This window comes from Pygocentrus nattereri, chromosome 17 (assembly GCF_015220715.1).
Source record: "Pygocentrus nattereri isolate fPygNat1 chromosome 17, fPygNat1.pri, whole genome shotgun sequence".
Lineage (NCBI taxonomy): Eukaryota > Metazoa > Chordata > Actinopteri > Characiformes > Serrasalmidae > Pygocentrus > Pygocentrus nattereri.
The window spans coordinates 39072080-39091170 of record NC_051227.1 but is presented as its reverse complement, the minus strand read 5'-3'; the positions used below and the strand labels follow the sequence as shown (position 1 = coordinate 39091170).

At 41.8% G+C, this 19091-nt stretch overlaps 1 protein-coding gene across 1 annotated transcript in view; it reads right to left on the bottom strand.

Moving 5' to 3' along the window:
* Window positions 1-19091, bottom strand: part of tyw1 (tRNA-yW synthesizing protein 1 homolog (S. cerevisiae)) — a 105282-nt gene that overhangs the window by 72790 nt on the left and 13401 nt on the right. Inside the window, exons 7-8 of the mRNA XM_017724525.2 lie at window positions 18933-19049; window positions 5246-5369 (exon numbers count right to left, since the gene is read on the bottom strand). Of these exons, the coding sequence (XP_017580014.1) occupies window positions 5246-5369; window positions 18933-19049 (241 nt within the window). The remainder of the gene's footprint in view (window positions 1-5245; window positions 5370-18932; window positions 19050-19091) is intronic.

The following is a 19091-nucleotide window of genomic DNA, read 5'->3' as shown; positions in this document are numbered from 1 at the left end:
GGCTATATTACTGAGAGACTGGCTCAAGGCTGACTGAGGGAACGCTATTCAGTGAAATACAGAAGGCTCTTCACTGAAATTACTACTGTCAGACTGGTAAAAACTACAAATATTACAGATTCATACTGGATTAAAACCTCACATCTTGTCTGTAACAACAAATAGTGGTACCTTCAAATGGCTGCATTGACTGGTCGATAATGTGGGCAGGACTAAATTCAGGACAGCGCTTGAAAAATAGCAGTGGCCGAAAAGCAGTAGTGAAAAGGAGAGAACAAGCGTCAGTTGTTTTTTTTCTGATAAACTAAAAGTTAAAAATAACTTAATGAATATGGTGTAATATGGTAAACTTATTATTGATATGGTGGAAATGCTACACAAATTAACCCAATTCCAAGCTGTGTATGACCTTTTCTGATCAGAAGGAAGCATCTGACTGACTTGCAAGACATCCTAACAGACCATTCAGCACAAAAAAAAAAACAAAACAAACAAAAAAAACAAATAAAAAAAGACAAAAGCTCTCAAATAAGTGAAGAACCAGTTGGCAAACACACAAGAAAATCCCCTTTACTTGCTGTTTCACACAAATTTCAGGAATTTAAAATGGGATCGTATAAACATCTCCTGGTTCAGCGACTACATCTACATCCGAAAGCCTTATTTATAGAGATGCAACTGCTTGCTCCTGGCATTTAGCTTGATAAAAACCCCTGCTGGACTGATAAAGCCAGGTCATGGACGCGCTGGGAGACCCATGAGAGGTCATTTTCTGAGAGCTGTAGTGATTTTAGCATGCGGTTTACATCAGACAGTGCGTGCTTCTGTACATCTCACAGCTTAAACTGCTGCCCAAGTCCCAACGAGCTCAAAATCATTTTCACAGATGTCCAGAGCACCTGCATTTTTTTTCTTTTAACGTGATGATGACGATAATTTTTTTTAGGATTAATTAAACAGTAAATAATAATAGTAGTGCAACCCCTAGTAACCCCCTAGAGACTAATCCAGCTCCAATAGCCCTCCAGTTTGCAGGGTGTGGGGTCAAAATGCTGCTTCATTTAAAATAGGACACATGAAAGTATTCGATCTCAATGAACGATCCACAAAACGCACTCCACCCTCACCACAGCTATTTGAACTAAACCATTTGCTTCCTATGAAATCCACACACCGCGTTCTCAGCTCTGATCCGACTACAAATTAGCGCGATCACTTCCACATCATTATTTTCAACGTAATTTGAAGTCTCAGTATGCCTCCCTCCTCTCTCGCATCCAACTTCAACATCTTAAGCTAATGATGCCTGCAGGGATCGTTTGTGTTAAACATTAAAGTACAAAACAGAGGAAAATTGGAGGGACAAGACGACGCCAGCAAAACTCACTCGCTCCATCATTTTTTTTTATTTAAACAGTTATAGAATCTCACATTACGACCTCATGTCTCTTGGCTTGCTCAGTAAAAACCAAGGAGATGCGTTTGTCGTTGCACAGTGTACAATGAAATTGAGCAGCAATCCAACGGCACTTCCTACATACAAAACGATTTAATCATAAGGCTAAAATATATAAAGTGCAGATTTAAGGAAATAAAAGTATCAAAGACCTTAAATATAAAGAAAAAGGACTATAAAACTGTATATTCTAAAACAGTCAGTAGACAATAAAACAGGTGAGGCAGCGGTTGTAGTTGCATATTTTCTTGGACAGCTTATAACGTTATATAATATTGCACCATCTAAGAATTACAGCACAGAAAGAAAACAGATTATAGATTATATATATTGCACTCTCGAGAACAAATGAATAATAAATAGAACAGAGGTGGAGTGGAACACGAACACTGGAACGTGTCCTATTAATCAGATACAAGCTAAATTAGATATTTGTTTATGTGAACAAATCTTCTTTCGGCCGCTCCCTTTAGGGGTCGCCACAGCGGATCATCTGCCTCCATCTTGCCCTGTCCACTGCCTCCTCTACTTTCACACCAACCATCTCCATGTCCACCTTCACTACATCCATAAACCTTCTCTGAGGTCTACCTCTTCTCCTTCTACCCGGCAGCTCCATCTCCAACATTCTTTGCCCAATATCTCCACTATTCCTCCTCAACACATGTCCAAACCATCTCAACCTGGCCTCTCTGGCTTCATCTCCAAACTGCTCCACCTTCACCGTCCCTCTGATCTGCTCATTTCTAATACTGTCCATCCTTGTCACTCCCAACGAAAATCTCATAGGAGCACCACTGACCAGATATTCGGGTGGTGGACAGCCACAGCACTGAAAAGGTAGCTTGGAGTATGGAGCAGTCATGGGCTGGAGGTTAAGGAACTGGCCCTGTGCCCGGAAGGTCGCCGGTTTGATCCCCAAAGCCGGCAGTACGTGACTGAGGTGCCTTGAGCAAGGCACCTAACCCCCACCTACTCCCCGGGCACTGTGGATAGGGCTGCCCACCGTTCTGGGCCAAGTGTGCTCACTGCCCCCTAGTGGTGTTTCACTTCACGGATGGGTTAAATAAAGGTAAAATATCTAATAAGGGTGGTGGGTTTGTGGGAATAAGTGTACTGGGCACAACAGTATTACTGGGGCTATTAAACCCCTCGGTATCACTGCTAGATGGAGAATAGACCCCCAAACAAAACTACCCACCCAAAAAAGGTCCAGAGGACGACGACTAATGCAAACAGTGTTTAGAAAAAGATGATGTACAATCTCTAATTATACATTTACAAGGTGTACCAACATCTGTCAAATCAAGTGTCCACTTCCATACACTCTCATTTAAAATCCAAGTATTATTTATATGCTGCATCCCAGGTGTGTATGCGAGTATGCGCGCGTAGGAGGCAGGCAGTGCTAATGAAAGGTGTAGAGGTGGACACTCAGGGGAGCTCCAGGAGGAGAGGGGTAATTGGGTTTTGCTGCATCATTAAGCACTGTTGCGAACAGTCACTAGTACTGGTTCCAACAGGCTGTGCCACTGCATGAGGGTAGAGCTTTAACCTACAGCACAGAGCTGCGGTCAGTGCATCAGAAACAGCACACAGAATTAGAAAAGATGTCTACAGTGTGAAAATTAAACCAAACTGAAACTTAACTGTACTGTAAGGGTGCAATAATCCGCTCGGCAGAGAAAACCTGCATAATTATTTTCAGACACCCAGCATCTGGAGGTTGGAGAGATCGGGGGGGAGTTGGGGGTTGGAGACACCCTCAATCCATGCAATTAATGCCACAGGAGGAACTGGAAATAACTGTCAATCACGGAAGAAATGGCACAAAATAAAGAGTGCGACTTATTTGTGTCTATCTGCTGCACATTTCAGCGGAACTAATAACAATCATGCGACAAAGGGATAAACAAAGTGTCTCCTCAGCGATAAACCTCTTACATCAGGGCGGCAAAAAAAAGACAGCTGAACGCGCACGTTTCTAAAGAGTTGTACCTTCAATGAACCAGGTTTACATGGTTACATGATCATAGAAAACTAAAAGTTAATTATACTGTAAACATATAACACTTTATTCCTGCGTCTGCCGCTTAATCACCACTTTAATCAGCCTGCGGGAGATCACTTTTCTGATTGACTCTATCTCAGCGTAGAAGTTCTACCACCCACATCCTCTGCATGGTTCGGAGACTCTTCGTGATTTGTGAAGTGTTTAACATCGATGTGCACGCTAGGAGACTAAATACGTCGAGATGACATCTGGAAAAATGCAATATGTATCTGAGTGGGCCTAAAAAGCAGCACTACGTTTGGTGAACAGCAGGTTAATCAGTCTGTAATATTCTAGGAGAAAGGAGAAAAACAGACATGGCCAAGCTGAACAGTAATAAACAGCAAGGAATAGCTGCCAGAACAGCTTCAGGTCCATCAGCATCACAAGCAACTGGCTTCGGCATTACAGACTGAAGCATTAACCATGGATGGATGGATGGGTTTAGTAAAAGAATGTTCATATTTAACTGGTTGGGCCAAAAACATACACAGATAAGCCAAAACATGACTACTTGCTTAATATCGGTCCACTGTGTGCCACCAAAACCACTCCAACCCACTGAGGCATGGACTCTGCAAGATCTCTGAAGGTGCCCTGTGGCATCAGACAAGATATCAGCAGCAGATCCTTTCAGTTGTGAGGTGGGGCTGCCCGGGAACAGATTTCTTTCTCCAGCACATTCCACATAGATGCCTGACTGGACTGAGATCTAGGGAACTTGGTAACCTCTGTCACTGTACTCACCACTGCTGAGCAGGAGTAACGTTTCTAAGATGTTCCAATCCATCATCTGGACATAACGAATTGGCCTGTCAGTCAAAGTCGCTCACATCCAACACACGGCTAAAGGAACTGACTATTAACACCTAATAAAGCCCAGACCTTGATGTACACCTTGATGTTACGAGAAAATCAATCGTACATCCTGATACATCAGCAGAACAACGCATTACGGAAATATTTTTCAATCTATAGAATATTTGGGATGCTGTTCATGTGAGGTTTTCTGTGGTACTTTGTCAGTTTTGGACAAAAATGTTAAGTTCTGACTCGAAACCTGGCAACGTAGTCCAGGTCAAACCTGGACAAGAGGTTCTCAGGCTGCATTCAGGTTTTGACCCACATTTTAGGCCCGATTACAGCTCTAGTGTAAGTGCAGAGTACCTGCACTCTCCGCACTACAAGGGCAGCGAGACAAAGAAAGCAACTGCAGGTCCATTTTAATTGGAGAATTTGCAGCCTGAACAACTGACCAGTGTTAACACTGAGATATTCAGCAAACAAATCATTTTTAATAATAAATAATAAAACAAGCTTGCAAAATGTGGTCGTGTGGCCTGGAAAGCAGGAAAATCAACTCCCTCATATAGACTTGCTGACAAACACCCTTTCCCTCTTTCCCAAAACCGGACAACATTTGGGCAAAGACCATGTAATCACGTTTGTAAGTTTAATGTCCAACGTGCTTTTCTTTTACTAACTATCATATTTCAGCATTACTGCACATGAGCTTTATAAGCCGAGTGTCATTCTCAGCACGTGCCTCGTTCGCCATTCAAAACAGGCAGTATTCTTTGTGTAATCGCTGAAGAACAAAGATGGTCACACTCCTCAGCCTTTTGTGTAATAACGCAGCTTGACTGGAATTTATTCCTTTAAACTCACTTCTCGTTTCCAAACTTTTGGCCTTTACCGTACATAGAGAGGGTGACTGAAGGTGCCAGAGTCTGTACCTTGTTTAGTGAGCGCTTCTCTCAGAGCAGGCGTGATCATCTCCCTCCTCTCCTCCTCTACATCCGTCTTCATCACTCCATTGAGTTTGGACAGTTTCCCCCGATGCTCCTCCTCGCCCTGTTTCTGCAGAACAACAGTCACACAACCCAGATTATGACATGAGTGAAATGCAGGCTACAACACAGAGAACATATGACTCCAGAAATTATTCAACCATCGCCGTTTCCTTTATGTCATTCTGGGAACATGCAGCACATTAAACGTTCTTCTTTCAACAGAGCGCCAGGCTACAACATTTAAGAAGCTGGAATAATAATGAATAATCATTTTCAATAATAATGAAGAACACAGCCTCTTAAATTACCAAGTTTATTACGTTTTAAAGTGTTTTATTTAGTAATAAAGCAATATAGTAATATAAGCAATACAAATTGGCAGGTATTATGTTTCAGGAGCAAGGACTGGAAGCCTGGCCTCATCGGTGGGTTAAAAAAAATGAACGTTATGGCATTATTAACTTATGAAGTGACACTTATTTGAATTTTTATGCAATATTAACTGCACAATGTTTCCTGCTAAAGAAGAGATTTTGCTGTCTAAATGTTCAGTACATCAATTTGTGAAAATATGAAGAAAAAAAAAAATAAAAAATCACCAAAGACCGTGTGAAGCATTTAAATTCCACTCAGGTTTGCCTTCTTAATGTGAAAAGCATAAAACCTGCTGTTGTTTACCTCCACAATTTATTACATCATCTAAAAAAACAGCACTCCACGACTGGTAGACTCAATACTCGCAGTTCACTGGAGTTGTCACTTCCTACTCTTGAAAAACAGAAGAAAAAACTAATTCTAAAACAATAAAAAAACTGTAAAGAACATTAGGCATGAGGGAAATAAGGGCTTGAACGTTTAATAACAGGAAAAATAGCAGTGGAAAAAACCTGGCCGTATAAACTCCGTGCTTGGTGCTAGACCTGTCTTGTGATTTAGTCTACACCATTAAACACACCTGGACTTTGCCAAAGGTAATTAGACAACATGACAACGTCAATAACGGCTAATATTTGCTATGTAACATCTTATAAGAGCTCTATTTAACTGAAAGGTTTAAATGGCTAGGAACTCCACATAATTCTCCTGAGCGCAGCTTGAAGGTTAGGACACTAACTTTGGGGCAGTCGTGGGCTGGAGGTCAGGGAACCAGCCTCGTGACCGGAAGGTCGCCGGTTCGATCCCCAGAGCACATGACTGAGGTGTCCTTGAGCAAGACGCCTAACCCCCAACTGCTCCCCGGGCGCTGTGGATTGGGCTGCCCACCGCTCCGGGCAAGTGTGCTCACTGCCCCCTAGTGTGTGTGTACTCACTAGTGTGTATGTGGTGTTTCGCTTCACGGATGGGTTAAATGCAGAGGTGGAATTTCCCTGTTTGTGGGACTAATAAGGGTCACTTAATCTTGTCAGGGCAAAAATAGGAAAGTAAAGCCGAGGGGGCACAATTTCCAACCTAGCATTCATTGCTCCCATGCGGCGCTGGGCCTGGAACACTTCCAGCCCTAACCATAAGTGGCCGCCCGATACGCTGGCTGGCCAATATTCTGCTCTTTTTTAGCATTAGCTACTGCCGAGTGCCCACATTGCCAATAACTCTTTCATTACCTCCTCAGACAGCTCAACACAGCATCCGCCTGCGTTCTCTTACGGCTCTTTTTTTTTCTTTCCTAATTAAAACACAACCACAGCAATGCATTTCACTTCACGTGTAATTTAGCCACTGGGATTAAACATTTTCAAAATATATGTAAAAATAAAACTAGAAATGCCAAATAAATGTCACACTTTTTAGCTCGTTACACTTTAAAGTAATTGGCGGCCTAGCATGTCTGGCCCAAACTCGATTGATGTTGAGGCAAAGATGAGCAAAGTAGTACATTGGGACAAACATATTGACAAATTTTAACATTTTGATTATTAAATTGGGCAATATGGCAAAAATACAATGTCACAATACATAAATGTTTTCATGATACACAATACATATAACGATGGATTTGGATAAGTAGAAAAAATAAGTTTGATAAGAGAACAGCTAAAAAAATAAAAAATATTAAACCAAATTAAAAAAAACAAATAATAATAAAAATTGCAACATAAAAAAAAAAAAAAAAAAAAAACACTACCAAAAATAATTAATGACGCCAACGCAAGCACAACCTGCATTCTAAGCATTACAGCAAGGGGCGCTATAGTGAAAATCACACCTGTCCATGCCGTCTTGTAACGCCAGTGTGCTTCCTCATCTGCCATAGCAGACGAGCAGTTGAGTCACACGGTTTAAAAAAAAAACACACTCATTTACATAAACAATAAATAATATATGATGCATCACCTTTTCATTCCAACAGAACAGGTTCATGTTCACGTCGCCTCTCCTGTCCATGTTAAGCTGGTGAGGCTGAACAGCAATAAGTCCCACTCTAATTTGTCCTCGTCACCCCTGAGCACTGATTGTTTTAAGTGCCACAGTAACGAAGGAACGCACAGAAAGTTTTTGCAAGAGGGCAGTGCGTTTACAATGCATTGGTCAGGCGTGGTCACTTGTGTTGAGTATGTTTCTCGCCTTATTCAAATGTTTCACATACTGTACTGCACTAAATCCAATTAAACGGGTCTAATTAAGCTCTCTGTAATGACGAGTTGGGCAATGTTCTTTACGTACAGACAATATTCACAATGTGCTCAGAAATGCAAATTGCGACATCATTTATAACAAAAACGATTAAAAGTAATCATATTATCCACCCTTGATTAGAGTATTATTCTTATTTTTTTAAATTGTCTGTGCTGAAGGAGGGGCGGCACGGTGGCGTGGTGGGTGGCGCTGTCGCCTCACAGCAAGGAGGGCCTGGGTTCGATTCCCTGGCCGGGTGACCGGTTTCCTCCCACAGTCCAAAGACATGCAGTCAGGCCAATTGGACGTGCTAAATTGCCCCTAGGTGTGAGTGACTGTCTGTGTCTGTCTGTCTGCCCTGCGATGGACTGGCGACCTGTCCAGGGTGTGTCCTGCCTTTCGCCCCAAGACTGCTGGGATAGGCTCCAGCACCCCCCGCGACCCTGATGGAGAAGCGGCTTAGAAAATGGATGGATGTACTGAAGGATGGATGTACTGAAGGTTATTTCCCCTGCCCAGCATTTAGCTGGTCACTGACTATGCTGCTCTCCAAATACTGGCATCAGCACAGACTCCTGAACTCATTCCAGTTAACTACTACTAAATCTCCCACACCTGCCCCAAATCTTTTTTTTTTTTTTTTTTTTAAGAGGGCCCTCATGCTGGATAAACTGCGTTGAAGATTTCAGACTCCTGGATTTGAGCTGAGCTTGGCAGAAAGGAAAATCTCCAAGAGGAGGGGCAGTAAGCACTGTAATGTTATACAAACAAAACAATGGCCCTTGGCTGGTACACTGGTGTTAAACAAAGAGTGATTCACACAGGTGAGCGTCTTCTGAGGGCCAGAAAAGCAGCCAAACGTGTCCTCAGGTGTCTGGCGTCTGCCCTATAAGCCCGAGGCTCATCCCTACTTATCGACCATGCACCTCTTGTTCTATGAAGGATGTCTGTGTCCCTAAGCTATCCTCTATCTGCTCTCTCCAGACGGGCTGGCCGGGGTGAAGGGTGTCACACAGACACATGCATTTTGGTTTACTTGCAAGCCACTCCTGAACAGCCAAAGGAGAGCCATGGGATAAATAAGCTCCTGCTCTGAAATGAAACCTCCAAATCCAAAAGAAGCGGAACAGATTGCTTTAAATCTTGAATTCCTGCAAAAGCCACATCATTTGTCACTAAAGAGAACTCTTGAGGCTGAGGATATAATTCACAGATATGTTCTGCTGACTGATCGACACCACGTTCAATATTATTATGCAATCGATTTATCAGCAGGAATTTGGTAAAATGGTGTTAAAATGAGGTCTTCAACATGTGTAGTAGTTCCTAACTAACCATTTTCCACCATGGTCCAAAAAAAGAATCATGCCGTCTGAAATAAAGTAATACTGAATAAAACCACCCCTGCCTCCTAGGCTGCTCTGGGCATAAGGAGAAGAAGAGAGGAAAAAAAATAAATAAATAAATAAATCATGGTTTGACCACCTTCACCCCCTAACCTCAATCCTATTGGGAATCTGTGAAGCATCCTTAAAAGGGAAACTTATGAGGGGGAGTGTCAATATACTACAAAACTACAGCTCTCTGAGGCAATACTGGTGTCCTCAAATGACATACAGGCAGAAACTATACATGGACTTCAATGGACTAGAGAGTTGTTGAAGTGAGCTCAAAGAAGGGCTCATATCAATACGTAACTTGATCTGCAAATATCATTTTTATTTTTGAGGAAAAAAAAAAAAAAAAAAAAATTCTGTCCATGCTGCAAATATGCCAGATTTCTGTTTGAAATGATATGAACGTGATTAAATCCTTAAACATATTGACAGTTTATGAAAAACAAACAAAAATAGCCTGTGCATAGTAATTTGGAACATTGTGTAATGCGGAGAAAAAGAAGCAGCTTTAAAAGCTTTTTAATTTTTTTAATTTCAGGTTTTGGTAGGCCTGGATAGATATGTTACAATATGTTATGGTATGATGAGATATATATATAAAATTTACACATTGTGTTGTATTTACATCATCATCATCATCATCATCATCATCATCATCATCATCATCATCATCAATGTGACCCCAATAGAAATTCTCTTTTATTTTGGGGCAATGTGAGATAATCTTAACATTTCTGAATTATCAAGTAATTTAAATGTCTGCAATGTAGAATAAAAATAAAAATAAAAATAGCCAATAGCATTTCAACTGGGGCTAAACTGCTTTTCTTTCATCAAAACACGATCAGTCATATAACCAATACGTTGTTGGTGCACCCATATATATTCAGAGCCATAAAACAAACAAAAAAAAACAAAAAAAAAAAACAATATTATTTAAACTGTTTCAAAATAAATAAAACACACACACACACACACACACACACACACACACAAAACAGCATCACTGCTTCAAAGCAACAAGAAAGTCTTGTTATTAACATTTGTACATAAATATGCCTACAGACTCACACTTGGGGGAAAAAACTATTTATAATTGGAAAGCACAAACTTATTTTTGTTAACACTGAGAAATGTGTTCTTGGCGTGAGCGTGGCAGCTAACCCCCTCTCCACGCCCACGCCCCAGAAAGTATTTCTTTAACAGTACACTCTGCACATAATACAACGAACTGTCTCTAGTGCAGCATTTCAGAGTAAGTGGCATCCTAGTATAGCTTAGCTATTTGTATGGTTTTACTCACGTTACCGTACTACAAGTGTGCGCTGCGTGGCTGTCGTCATCTACCAAATAATCCAATAACGATGTGCCACACACTGGATCGGGAATGGGCAGATGTTTCATTACGGAGATAAAAAAACCCCTAGACACCATGTTCAGAGTTCAATTCCTGAGCGATTTGAAATAAATACAAGAATCAGTGAATTTAAGTTCAAGTGTGCAAAATCAAGGCTTCATGTTTCAGGCTGCCCATCGCAACAAATGGTCCACAGTACTGACAACTTGATTAATTGGTGTTTTAAGGTACTGAGGCAATGTCCTTATCTGCTGTCCGCTGTGGGTGTGAAAGAGCTCCCAGCAACCCAAATGGGCTTAAGCTCTGATTAATCGATGGCAGATGAGAAGTGGAGAGGAGCCAGCAGTGGACTGTGATCTTATTGACCTCACTACAGCAGTAGGAGGCAGAAGTGAAGCCAACCGACAACCATAACCGGGGACAAAGCCAGGAAAACGCTATACGACCTCTCTGCCTCTCACGCAGCATTACAAATAAGAGCTGAAATCCAGACTTGCCTTAATATAACCAGGACAAAAGAATGGCCCATATTTATCAGTTGTATGAGGTCAGATCTAATATCAGCTTCCCCTTGACTGCGTAGGCAAGAGCTCAAAAAGGAAAAAGTAAACCGAGGCAAGCGCTCAGACTTTGCCCATGGATATCAGGTAGAGTGAAGACACCTTGATGCATTCAGAAAGATTCCCGTGACAATCAGAGGTCATAGCGGATCGACCATCATGTGTATGATTTAACATCATAATGTAACAAACTACACGTGACCACTTTACATCTTCAAGCACTGCCGTTCATCTTTCCTTTCCATATAAAGGGATGCATTCAAAACGGCTTAGCTTCCTACACACCGTCAAAAGCAAACATCCGAACATACCTCTGGGTAAAATTGCGTGTTTTATTGGCTTTCTAAGTGAAAACCAGTTAATGAATCCTCTACAGAGAACACAATTAAATAAAGCATTTTTTCTGTAAATTTACGGTCACAATTTTCTATTTGGTTGTTGAACTTAACATAAAAAAAACACAAACCCTAAAGTATTAAATGTGCCGTAACATTTGACAGGCCACATTTTTCGTTCTGATACATTAAATATAGCATATAAACAGTAATTGTGCGTTAAAGTGTGCAGGAGTGTGTTCTCTATAGAGGACGTCAACTTATTTTCACTTAGAAATAATCAGAAAAACGTGTCATTTGGTCGGGTCGCAAACGTTAGTATGGCCCATATTTATCAGTTGTATGAGGTCAGATCTAATATCAGCTTCCCCTTGACTGCGTAGGCAAGAGCTCAAAAAGGAAAAAGTAAACTGTTGGAATTTTCAGAGGAAAGTGTTCATTTCAGTCAAGAATTCTGAAAAACACCTACTTAGCAGACGACGCGTTATTTTCATACATCATCTTTTTTAAAACCTTCTGATTGTATCTGGCTACCTATAACCAGGGATGGGGGAGTAGTTAAGTAGCGCGCTACTTTTTGTAGTTAACAATTTTTTTGTAGCTTGTAGCTGTAGTGCCTACAAATTGTGTAGCTATAGTGAAAATGTTCACCACCAATTTGCTACAGGCTTCAGGCAATCCGCAAAATCAGAACCACAGAACACGGCCATTAACTGGGCAGGTGGCCACTGTGCGATCCGGACTGAGCCGCGGACAGTTCAAACAAATGGGCACGCGCTGATCACCCCTTACAAGCAGGCTCAACTCGGGGGTCGCAATCGAAATGTTAAGAAGAGCCGTTTTGCCCCTTCAACAAAAGGAGGGCAGTCGTGGGCTGGAGGTTGTGGCCCTGTGACCGGAAGGTCGCCGGTTCGATCCCCAGAGCCGACAGTCCATGACTGAGGTGTCCTTGAGCAAGACACCTAACCCCCAACTGCTCCCCGGGTGCTGCGGATAGGGCTGCCCACCGCTCCAGGCAAGTGTGGCCACACACACTGCCCCCTAGTGTGTGTGTATTCACTAGTGTGTATGTGGTGTTTCGCTTCACAGATGGGTTAAATATGGAGGTGGAATTTCCCCGTTTGTGGGATTAATAAAGTATCACTTAAATGAAACCACAACATTTTATGTCTGTTTTACCATCTGTACGCATGTTTCAGTATGTGCTGATAGTTCAGGCTAAAAATAAACAAACTCTTATTTGCTCTGCTTTAACCTTTAGCTCAGCTGTAGCCGCTTTTCTCGCATCTCAGGAAACTTCTCCGCAGGTTTTGTATAAAATGTCTCTCAATGTTCAACTTTTTACGAGGCTGAAGTTGCTTCTCGTTCAAATTCTCTTATTCCACCTTAAACGGCATAGCAGTACAATCTGCCTCCGGCACCACTTAAGGTGGAACAGGCCAATTTGAACGAAAAGCAGGAGAATCAGAAGCGACATCAGCTTTGCGAGTTGTTGCAGATAAAGTGTATGAGAAAACCAGCTGAGTGATCATAAATGCAAAGAAGTCCATTCACCTCCAAATTGCATTCGTCTTAAATCTTTCTCTTTGCCGCTTCGTTGCCTGCGTTGCTGTAAGACCAGCAGTCTGCGCGTCAGTCTACATTAACACCGGCATTTAAGACCATTTACTGTGAAAACTGTTAGAACTGTGTGTTAATGACTTTACAGCAAAGGAGGATTATTAGATTATTTTACCTAAAAATCTAGTTCTGCTGTGGAGCCGCAGCAGCAGTGGAGAGACTATTCAGACCTGACTCTCCCCCCAAACTGAGTCACTGATGACCATTTTAAGGCTAAAGTGTTGCTGAAGTTTAACAAACTACTCTGAATGTCATGGCTGTACATATTTGGCTGAAATGTTTAAATTAGAGCAGTTTTATTTCAACAACTGACAGTGTTTGTATTCAGTTATGCGTGTTGACTTTTGTAAGGAAAAACCTGGAATGATTGGATTTAGTCTTACATTTTGATGGATATCACATCGTTGGTTGTGCAAGTTTGATTGTTGGTTACACTTAAACTTGTACATTTGCAGCTTTTCAGTTGTGCGTTTCTTTCTGGCACATGATTAAATGCAGCGTCTCGCTCACACCGTCAGTGTGGCCAGTTCGGTGTGTCCGGTGGAGATTCACAAACGTTCTGACGATCTCCGTAGAAAAAGGAAGATTCATCATAATGCTCCGACATGCAAATTCAACTTGTGGACCATTACATTTGAGCCCTACTGAAAACAGCAGCCATGAAAACGCAGATAATAAGATGCGTTCGTTAACTAGTTTGTGACGCTTGGTTGAACAGATGTTGATCAACAGCTGAAGAATAAAGACAGCAGAGATGAAGTCAGCACGGCAGAAGACAATCTTTGATGCCCTCTGCAGCCAACAATGAGTAATTCTAGAGCAGCAAATGAAACACCACACTTAAAATACATTTCATAAATAACTAACTAACTTTCAGCAAGAAGGCCCATAAATTAATTAGACTTCTCCAAAGTGTCAAGTCTTCTCCAGCTCCAGAGCTCCTCTGGTTATGTAACAATTCCAGCAATCGACATCTGTTTAAGACTCAAGGAATCACCCACCTTAACAACAGATGGTGTCTGGGCTGGAAATAACTATCAAAACAAGCGATCAAACCACACCATGATGAACAGCTACTGTAGCTTAGCAACAAAGGCTGGTAAACACTGACGACTGAAGTTATAACCAGTGAAGTTTTGCAGACTGTAAACCAGACACTAGGCAGCTTTCCTGCAGACGATAAAACTGGAGACCTGTGGAAAGTCCTAAGTGAATAGGAATTACATTTCCTGGGACTAAATTTTATTTTGTACATTGCTCCCTTCATGTCCTCTGTGGAAACATATATATATATATATATATATATATATATATATATATATATATATATAATTTAAAATTATATATATATATATATATATATATATATATATATATATATATATATATATATATATATATATATATATATATATATATAAAAAACCTGTCTGAACAACAACACAGTGACACATCCACTGCGAGAAACTGATGAGAATGATCGTCAATGGAGACCTGAGTAGCATTTTTCCTATCGCTGTCAACATCTTCAGGTAAAAAGATAAATCTTTGTTCTGAAAGGCAATAAACAGGCAGGCTTTGTGTACACCTTATATAACCCAAAGCAGAGCTCAGCACACAAGACAGAGACTGCTGGGTGACACCTGCAGTTAAAATTGTACTGAATCTGTCATGGGGAGGAAAAAAGTTGTTAAAAAATTCACACCAACCTGTAGTGATTAGCTGGCAGTCTGCATGAAGATAATGCCTATTTTAAACTCTCCGACTGCTTTCTCTTGTAGTAAGAAACCGGATTATTATTAAAGCGGCGCTATGACTATTTTTTTTGTTACAATTGAAAGAAGTAGCATCATTGAGTCAGGGAAAAAATAAAAAATGCGTGTGCACAGCTGTGAGCCGCCCTGCAAAGCCTGAAATAGTAATTCAAAAGTCAAAGGTGTCAGGTCGGATTTCGCGGACGTTTTTCAGACCACGCCATGCATCTTCACGTATTAACATCACACACAGGCGCAAACAGAGGGTCCGGCTCGACCTTAGTTGTCTCCAACACAGAGTCAGTATTACACTGTTATAAATATGATAACAACAGTAAATCATTCACTTGAGCTCTCCATCAATACTCTTTCAACGCACCTGCAGCTCATCCACTCGGGGAAGGCGTCCGAAGCACAACCAAGGTAACTAAAGGTTCATCACGTTTCTACCAGAGAGGCATCACCACATTTTACACAGCGTAGCTTTAAAATGCCATAAAGTCACTCCTGGTGGCTATACAAGCAGTCCAGAATACCCCGTCTTCTGTTTCAAGTGTCTTTTCCAATATTCTCTTAATATGCTCCGAATAAGAATTGGGCTATCTAGGCTTTGAGCGAGAGGTGAGGCTGGATTTGGTCATTTGTTTTGTTTTTTTTTTGCTGTCCATGATAATCTTAAAAACCTTCACCAGCACCAAATTTCAAAAGCACCAATATTTTTCTGTCCCACTTTTTATCATCCAGCTTTCACGTGAATGAAGAACCACCGAAATGCCATCTCTTGGATAACTCTGATCAGTTTGTGGAGATGCATCAACACATTTGAAGATCTTTTCAAGCTCATTCAACCAAGTTCTGCCACGTGCCAATCTGTGCCAACCTAATCACTGAGTGCCAACTAATCCAAGAAGGCTAATGCAGCCTACAGTCTCCATCTTCACCCAAGGTAAAGCTTGATGTCTTTTCCATTAGATGGACAAATCAATTATAATGCCATACCATATTTTTGCCACATAGTGCTTTTTTATGAGATAAAGATATTTTCTGTGTTTCCTTTTTAAATATAAAAAAAATATATGCAGACTCGTATCTTCTTCTTTCGGCTGCTCGCTTTATGGGTCGCCACAGCGGATCATCTGCCTCCATCTTGCCCTATCCACTGCCTCCTCTACTTTCACACCAACCATCTCCATGTCCACCTTCACTACATCCATAAACCTTCTCTGAGGTCGACCTCTTCTCCTTCTACCCGGCAGCTCCATCTCCAACATTCTTTGCCCAATATATCCACTATTCCTCCTCAACACATGTCCAAACCATCTCAACCTGGCCTCTCTGGCTTTATCTCCAAACTGCTCCACCTTCACCGTCCCTCTGATCTGCTCATTTCTAATCTTGTCCATCCTCGTCACTCCCAACGAAAATCTCAGCATCTTCATCTCCGCCACCTCCAGCTCAGCCTCCTGTCTTTTAGACAGAGCCACAGTCTCCAAACCACACATCATAGCAGGACGCACTGCTGTCTTGTAGACCTTCCCTTTCACTCTTTCTGCTGTCCTTCTGTCACACATCAGCCCTGACACCCGTCTCCACCCACTCCATCCTGCCTGCACCCTCTTCTTCACCTCTTTTCTACACTGTCCATTGCTCTGGATGGTTGACCCAAGATATGCATTACTTAATTTGTTGTCAAAATAATTTGTCGATTACCAGATTATAAATAGTGAACTAGGGTTGTTACAGGAATTTAGACTTTGATACCATTACTAAGCGTAACATCACGGAGCCTGACATCAAAACGATTTAAAGATAAATAAATAAAACACATCCGAACACGACAGGGTGTTTATGAGATGGAACACAGAAGATTTATATTCTTACAGCTTAATTAACCAACATTTCTAGATTTCAAATTCTGTCCATCAGTGTTAAATTCTCTAAATATTAAAACAGCCTACCAGTCAAATTACGCATAAACTGCCTATAGGAAGAAAATGTCAACACACACATCCCAGCAGTCATCAGGCGGAAGGCAGGATACACCCTGGACAGGTCGCCAGTCCATCGCAGGGCAGACAGACAGACACAGACAGTCACTCACACCTAGGGGCAGTTTAGCACGTCCAATTGGCCTGACTGCATGTCTTTGGACTGTGGAAGGAAACCGGAGAACCCGGAGGAACCCCACACAGACACGGGGAGAACATGCAAACTGCACACAGAGAGGACCCCGGTCATCCAGCCGGGGAATCGAACCCAGGCCCTCCTCGCTGCAGCACTACCCACAGCGCCTCCCACAATGTCAACACAGCTTTAGCCTATTTAAACAACGTATCAAAAATTTGAATACTGCATTGTTTACTATGTTGTGGGGGGGGGGGGGGGGGTTGGGGTTGAGCACTGAACATGTAATACACTGGGCAAGACTACAACTGACAAGGAAAGCCCTAAATTCTTTAAGCTGCAATAAGTGCCTTTATTGACACTCACATGTAAGAGCCCCATGACTGTTGGCCAGGGGATGCGTGTTACATGTGGATGCAAGTAACACCAACCTAACAAATTAATGAAGAGAAAGGGACAGGATTACATCTATAAAGATTTTTTTTAATTGTAAATCCTCCAAAGAAAGCAAAGAAAGCATTTTGTTGAGCTTTTCCAGCTTTATTACAAATCAATGACAACACTGTTACTGCCTGGAGTGTTATTGCATATTGTGCAAAAAGTTCAGTTGAAATGAGCCACAACCCAATTACAGCAGCACAAGTTGTTCAATAGCTCAATATCAAAATCCTCTAAAAAGACATGCAGGACCTGGACCGGGTTGAATTTTCAGTTATTTTCAGTTATTGTTAAAAGTTATTGTTTCTCCTGACAACTTTTCCGTCAAGCCCGTCTTTACACTGCTGATACAAATTACAAGGTCGTTTCTGATCAGTGGACTTGGACCTTCTCTCTCACACCATCACTTCAAGCAGTGTAATTGTCCATTGTGCCCCTGTGCTGTAGATCAAACTCTCATTCTGAATAGAAAAATAGACACTTGAAGTTCTGTCTGTCAGTGTATGTGTGCGTGTAGAGGGAGATCTCTCTCTGCTCTCTCATGAATCACTCCTCCACACAGGCCTGCAGAGTGGGCGTCAGTGATCACAGTTCACAGTTACGTAAATCCTCCCAGCGCCTGCTGGAGCTGCTGTCTACTGTAGCAAACCATCTGCCACTCAGTCTCCTTCAATGGAGCCGCTCGCTCTCTCTGGCCATCCCTCTCTCCCTCTAGAGCCACTAGTCCTTAGGACTGGATGCGCCAAAAGGCCCTTTTCAGCAGAGGACAAGCTACCAAGTCAACTCAATTAAAATGACTGGTGTAAAAAAGGGCTGCCACTAGACCAGCTGCGATCAAGTTTCGGCTGATGATTAACTGCCATGTAATGAATTGCAATTAACAATATGACTGCCTAAGGAGGCTTTCAGAACAAGGATACACAAATGCGTCCTACACTAATAGTTTTTTCTGACATGGAATGCTAAGGAAATCATGGAAAGACAAATTTTCTCACTTAATTTGCTGTAAGAGTTCTGCATTGTTCTGAACCCCCCCACCCTTCCCTTGAATTCATAGCAGACTAAACCTTTGACATATAATCCAGGCTAATAACTGCAATCCATAACATGTCCAGCACATTCGAGAGACTGTCAAAACTAATTATTCAGACACATGCTAGTGTGTTAAGTACACCAACACTCCTCACAGAGATATAAATACACGGCATCAGAGAGGCAGGAACCAGTATTTGGCTCTCCACAATTCCAGACAGCGAAATTGTCCCAGATCCAGAACTTGCAGAATGCATGGCACCTGAGACTTGCCATCTTTTCTTTTTACTACCACCAAGTGTCACTTAAGTGAGGAGTGGCTGTTTCTTACCGAGAAAGGCTGCATTGGATGTAACGCACTGCCCGTTACTGGTGCTGAAAACCAAACAAAAGATCTTACCTTGGCTTTTTTAATGACGCTCATGACGCTCCCAAGATCCTCCATGTCAATGACAGAGCCATGTTCCTTCTCCTCCTCAGCTGCAGACTCCGAATCACTGCTGGACTCGAACAACTCCTGCAACATCAAAACGCAACACCCACATTTACCTGACAGCTC